At 37.2% G+C, this 6,699-nt stretch overlaps 1 protein-coding gene across 1 annotated transcript; it reads left to right on the forward strand.

Annotated features, from left to right (window-relative positions):
- Nucleotides 1-4,570: 4,570 nt before the first annotated feature.
- Nucleotides 4,571-5,886, forward strand: LOC143632093 (small ribosomal subunit protein eS27y-like). Its single transcript, XM_077100676.1, has 4 exons — nt 4,571-4,608; nt 4,674-4,775; nt 5,491-5,519; nt 5,603-5,886. The coding sequence occupies exons 1-4, from the start codon at nt 4,606-4,608 to the stop codon at nt 5,727-5,729; spliced, it is 261 nt and encodes an 86-aa protein (XP_076956791.1). The 5' UTR covers nt 4,571-4,605; the 3' UTR covers nt 5,730-5,886.
- Nucleotides 5,887-6,699: the final 813 nt, after the last annotated feature.

A 6,699-nucleotide genomic window follows, 5' to 3' on the forward strand; every position in this document is an offset into this window, starting at 1 on the left:
GGTCATCCCACTAAATGAAAGTAACGGTCCTACCCGCACAATCATGATAGAGGAAACTGAACATTAACCTATTGACAACCACGCGTCGAAAGGTTAACTTATTCAAAACACTGATATGCCGGTATTCACCGCATAAATAAGTGGGAAAGTAAGTCGTTGCGTGTGGAAGGCGGCAAAACCCGCATAAACACAAAAAACGGTAAAAATTTCTAAAAAGATGAGGAAAACCTTCACGCAGGTCAGTTATGGGTGAAGTTTGGTCATCCCACAAAATGAAAGTGACGGTCCTACCTGCACAATCATGATAGAGGAAACTGAACATTAACCTATTGACAACCACGCGTCGAAAGGTTAACTTATTCAAAACACTGATATGCCGGTATTCATCGCATAAATAAGTGGGAAAGTAAGTTGTTGCGTGTGGAAGGCGGCAAAACCCGCATAAACACAATAAACGGTAAAAATTTCTAAAAAGATGAGGAAAACCTTCACGCAGGTCAGTTAGGGTGAGTTTGGTCATCCCACTAAATGAAAGTGACGGTCCTACCCGCACAATCATGATAGAGGAAACTGAACATTAACCTATTGACAACCACGCGTCGAAAGGTTAACTTATTCAAAACACTTAGAAAATTTCTAAGGAAAAGATGAGGAAAACCTTCACGCAGGTCAGATATAGGTAAAGTTTAGCCATCCTACTAAGTGAAAGTGACGGTCTTACCCTCACAATCACGAAAGAGGAAGCAAAACTTTAACCTATTATCTGCCACGTTGAAAGGTTAACTTATCCAAAGTACTCAAGAAATTGCTAAGTTAAACTAATTTAATGCGGAGAGAAAAAGCGCAGGCGCAATGAGACGATGACACGTGGAAAACAAGCTGGCAACAGCTGTCGACAGGACGCATGCCGTAAAATTCGCGCCCACGCGCCCGAAAACTCGCGCCCACGCGCCTGAAAAAGCGTCTGGAATGACCATATACTGTCACGTCGCCATAACTTCCTGCACGTCCTGAAACTGTCAGAAGAAACCATCGGACGACGCTAACGTCCCTTCAACAGTTTGGACTGTTCTTATCCTTTCACCAACTCTTCGAATTTCAAAAAGATTCAAAAAGATTCAAAGATTCAAAAATAAGAGGGAATATACCCCCTTACCTTGGAAAGCGAGAAACCATAAGACGAATGTGGGTACAGTGTCAAGGCGAAACCCTTCACATACTTAGCACTTGCAGGGAATCGAAGCTAACAAGATACCTTGGTAACCAAGAAACCGTAAGACAGGTGCGGGTACAGTGTCAAGGCGAAACCCTTCACATACTTAGCACTTGCAGGGAATTGAAGCCAAGAATACCTTGGAAATCAAGAAACTATAAGACGAGTGCGGGTACAGTGTCAAGGCGAAACCCCTTCACATACTTAGCACTTGCAGGGAATTGAAACCAAGAAGGATCTTCTGGGCCATGCTTGTGGAAAGGGAAATAACATCCCCGCATAGCGGGAACGTTGAGAACTAGATTGTTTGAAGCTCAAAGATGGAATTGGTTGTTTAACATAATTGATCACTATGTCTAAAACTACCAAAACCTCGTGGAGAATCTACACAAGTGAAACTCAACGCTCCTGACTTGCGAGGAGGTTACACACCTACCCGCATCATACCCAAAGATCAAGCAGAAAAGTCGGGAATTTCTGCACGTGACATTAGGAAAACCGCGGGAAGAATCCCCACGGAAAACCTTAAAACTAAAAACCCTTTTAAAACCCCTTGCTTAAGTCCAAAAGTTCACCTCACTTATTAACAATCCATGAGAAGAACATTGGACTGGGGGGACTTGAAGAGGTAGGTCCCAGCAGAGCCCAGTTGGACCCGCAAGACTCACCTTGAAGAGGGACGTCTGCGCAAAGACCAACTGGTTCCGCAGGACCCACCATGCTCAGAGAGATGAAGACCTTACGCGCAGTACGCCAGCTGTTCCCGCAGGAAAAGCCTCCCAATGGTGAAGTACCCCGCCTGTTCCCGCAGCTGCGGATACAAGCCATCAGGGAAGGCTACCCGCACTAATAGTAAGGCTACCCGCACAAGACACTAACTCTCAATAATTCAGTAATGTCACCTGAAGAAGGAATGAGCAAGGCGGGAATACTCCAGCCCAAATGAGCCAGTCCGTACGCTTCTGGAGGATCTTTTGTACTATACCTGCCAAGGTATGGACAAAATAGACAAGATCCGACCAAAGCAGCCCATCACAGGGTGACAGCTCACTGACAACAGTACGAGGAGGAGCACGCTCTAGTACAAAATGTCACTATCAGCCGCTGCCTACTCACCAACCCTCATCGTGGCACATACATAGCCTGCAGTTGGTGGAAAAGGAATAGTACACAGCCGGCCATGTCACTATCAACCGCTGCCTACCCACCAACCACCAGCACGGCACGTGCGTAGCCCACAGTTGGTAGAAAAGGAATATTATACAGCTGGTTGTACCTGCTTGGAAACCTACCTTAGGCTATAAATACTCCAACACCTTGGAACGGTATCATCATCTTATACTATCACATATCATCTGATATTACCTTATCTACTCTAGCTATTTCTCTTAATATACACTTATATTCAGAGCAATCTAGTCTGATTCTCACGCCGGAGGGTGGTCACAAGGAGGTACCCCCCCCTTCTCAGTGACGAGCTCACGGTGTCTGTTTTGCAGGTCATCAGAAGAATAACCATCTTTGCCGGACCTAATCCTCGTGGGAAACATCTACTTAACCCTAAGATTATCCGTAATCTGCCGGGGTCACTTAGTGTTTCTTTAGTACCCCATGGTGGCACCCAATATTGCAATTTCTAATGTTTTCCGTACCCGGGTCATATAGGACTGTGTATTCTAATTGTATATGGGTATGAACACCACCCATTTCCACCGTACCTAGCTATTTACTTCGTTAACCATACCTAGTTTCTTTATAAAACCCCGAAATTCACACCACTACTTTAAAGCCGGTTTCTTTAAGACTTGCTTTTGCTATCTGAAAAGGGATAGCAGTGTAGCTTGTTGGTCGCTTGCCTTCTATTTCAATGTAATAGTTTAATAAAAAATTGAATTGAGCATATCTACCTATATTTTAATAAAGTAAAATAAATGTTGACACTTGTCATGTTTTGGTTAATTCTCACAATTTTTTTCCCTCCAAAACTAAATATACCATAATATATGTAATAAATTAATAATTATTTACTTTCTTTTTACACTATATTTATATAATATCTGTATATTTTTATAAATATAAATATTAACATATTATTTTACTATATATTTCAAAATACTTGGTGAATTTCAAAAATCAACAACAAATCATGTTTCTCAAATGAAAATTGTTTCGGGTTTTTTGTGGAACTTAAATTTGATTTTATGGGTCAAAGTTGGTAAATAGATTGTTTGGTACAAGTTAACTACATTAAGTTCAAAATTTGTTACGGGTCAAAAATGAAAATGTTGAGTATTTTTAAAAGTTAGAGAATGCAAAATAGATTTATCGTCAAATTTGTTATGGGTTCAAAGTGTGACTTTAAAATGTCAAAAGTATGAAAGTTAGAATTTTAAACATGATTCGGGTTTCAAATTTATTTTTAAGGGCATTTTTTGAAATAATCAAAAGGTTCGGGATTTGCAAATTGACTATTTTTCCCTCTAACTATTAAAATTTAAAAAAAGATTGCGAACACTTTCGACATGGCATCCCTATGTCTATCAATACTTCTAACTTTTATCAAATTTGAAATATTTATGTCAACATTAATTTTTTCCTTCAATGATGATCAGAGTGTTGCATGGGAAGCATGCCATGCAAAACTATGCGCAAATGAAACAAAATATTTACAAAATTGAATGGGTTAACATATAATTTTTTACGTTGTTATTATGACAAAGTTGAAAAGCCCTCTGAAACTTATCAAACTCTTTTTCATAAACATCCATTGTTACAATTTCATGTTATACTTTCTTTTGATGGGTGGTAAATTGATAAATATATCAATAATGATAACGTCTCTTTTGTATTTAGGCTGAGTGGTTAGAACTACTATCGTATGAGAAGTCTTATTTTCGAAATTGGTTCATAAACAAAATTCTTTCAATTATACATATATGACACCGAAAATCAATTTATGTACACATTGTATAGATACATGCATAGATGTAATACATTTTTTTTCATACACCGCTATATAATTATTTGTTTTACTTATAATTTTATAATTTTAATTATCTCGTGTGTGACACGGGCTCTAAAACTAGTAAAATATAAATGCAGATTATACGTATTTAAAAAAAAAAAGAAAAAGAAGGGAAGAAACAAACGGGCCTGTATTGAGAGAAAAGTAGTCGGGTTCGCGGCCCAAGTTGTAATCCACCGAACCACAATAAACTAGTTTCTGGACCGGGCTCGCCCTAGATCCAACGGCTGATATTACATAACAATATCCAGCGGCTGTCACTCACTCCATAGGCAGATATATAAAACGCTTCTACAGCTATCGTTACCTAGGGGTTTTGTGAACAGCTGCATCAAGACCGCCATCAGTCTACAAATCTCTAATCAATATGGTCAGTAACGCGATTTGATTTGGTTTATATTCTACCGGCCGTTGACTGATGCAATTGATCTGCAGGTTTTGCCTAACGATGTTGATCTGCTGAATCCTCCAGCTGAGTTGGAGAAGAGGAAGCACAAGCTCAAGCGTCTTGTTCAGTCTCCAAACTCCTTCTTCATGGTAATTTTTCACTTTAATTCTGTTTTTGTTATATTATATCTTATAATTAGTGCTGTAAGCGTACTGAATAAACAAGGCCTTGTTCGTGGTCGTTCGTTGAGGAAATGGAAACATGTAACTAATAGATGTTATTATTTTATAGTTTGTAATTCTGCTTAAATTTTATACGATAAAATTTGTAAAAATCATGAAGATAGTATAAAAACGTTTCGCAAACAAACTAATTCTAACTAATTTAAAAGAGGACGTAAATGAACACGTTGTCGAACGCTAACGAACACAATTGACAATTGAGAACAAACTTAGCCTTTGTTCGTGTTTGTTTAGTTAATTATTTCAATGAAACTCTTTGTACATGTTTGTTAATTTATTTAACGAAAGAACATTAACAAACTTTCCCCCCAACAGTTTACGAATAGTTTATTGAACGTTTGGTTCGTTTACAATGCTACTTAAACTCTAAAGTTCTAATGAAAACAATATCATTACTAAGTAACTAACAGAATTGAACAAATGTAGTCTTTGTTCGTGTTTGTTTATTTATAATTGAATTAAACTCTTTGTTCGTGTTTGTTCATTTATTTAAAGGAAAGAACATAAACAAACTTCTTGCCCAACAGTTTACGTCTTTACAAACATTCACTGAACGTTCAGTTCGTTTACATGCATACTTAAGACTCTAAAGTTCTAACCTTGTTCAATTGCATCTAAACAGGACGTTAAGTGCCAAGGTTGCTTCAATATGTAAGTATTTCTAATCTCTAATCTTGTCGCCCGATTAAAGTTTGAATTGTAATTTATACTAAATGTGTTACTTTGATGTACAGAACAACTGTATTTAGCCATTCTCAAACTGTGGTGGTATGTGGAAACTGCCAAACGGTGTTGTGCCAGCCGACTGGTGGTCGTGCAAGACTCACCGAAGGATGCTCTTTCCGGAGGAAGGGTGATTGATCAAGGAAGCTGTTTTGATCTTTGTTATGTTATGCTAGCTTTTTATTTATTGTTTTTGGCGAGATCACAAAATGTTATCCTGGTGACATTTGTTATGCTTTTGTAAAGACTAAAGTTTTGGATCTTTGATATCATCTTTGGATTTATGATTTGTTTCTGTGCTCCTTTTGTTATGTTTGGATTCATGATTTGTTTCAATGTTCTTTTCGTTGTGTATGCTGCAATGATTCGCTTGTGATTTGGTTAACTTATGCGCGACGAGAATTTGATGTTTTATATGCGTTTTTCTATTAGCCTATCTTCTATCTTATCTTTTTGTTAACTTGTAAAAATGTGTTGACATTTAATTTTGTAATTTTGTTGGTCATTTGTGTATGTCAGCGTCAACTTTGTAGCTGTATTGAGAGTTTTATGCTTGAGCTTGAGTTGTTCTATTTTGGTCTTTGTTGTTTAAAGTCTTAGGTTTGATCTTCACTTGTTTATCTCTTATGTAGGTTTTTACAAGTAAATTAATTTGAAGTGCTTTTATATATGGCTTTATAAACTTTTGAAGATACATATCAAGTTTACTTATCTAATATGGCTGTGTTTTGATATATGAATTGTACTATTTATTTTGGAACTTGTCTTAGAAATAGAAAGTTTAATTGCTTTATTTTATAACTTGAATTAGGACATGGGAGTTTAGAGTGTAGGAGAAAGTATAATAATAATCTATAGTGGCTATCTTATATAAATGAAATGGATTAATATATGACTATATAGCCAATGAGTGAATGTAATTCACACTCTTGTTGGTTTAGCAGTTTAGCTGTTTGGCTTGATTCAGGTTTTGAACTAGGCGTGACTAAGCATCGTTACGTGTATCATTTGTGTTTCACTAACCCAAAAACACAAGTGTATTTTGGTAAAAGAATTGTTATATATGTTGATTTAGACATACTGAAGTTATGTATTGGGATCATGCGGA

The sequence above is a fragment of the Bidens hawaiensis genome, unplaced genomic scaffold, assembly GCF_021521415.1.
Source record: "Bidens hawaiensis isolate Kalapana, Puna unplaced genomic scaffold, B.hawaiensis_p1.1 tig00006365_1, whole genome shotgun sequence".
NCBI classification, from domain to species: Eukaryota; Viridiplantae; Streptophyta; class Magnoliopsida; order Asterales; family Asteraceae; genus Bidens; species Bidens hawaiensis.

What these genes read in the sequence shown, in the direction of transcription:
- LOC143632093 (XM_077100676.1), top strand. An exon ending in CTCCAAACTCCTTCTTCATG is followed by an intron (nt 4,776 to 5,490) that starts GTAATTTTTCAC and finishes GCATCTAAACAG; the next exon opens with GACGTTAAGTGCCAAGGTTG. An exon ending in TGCCAAGGTTGCTTCAATAT is followed by an intron (nt 5,520 to 5,602) that starts GTAAGTATTTCT and finishes TTTGATGTACAG; the next exon opens with AACAACTGTATTTAGCCATT.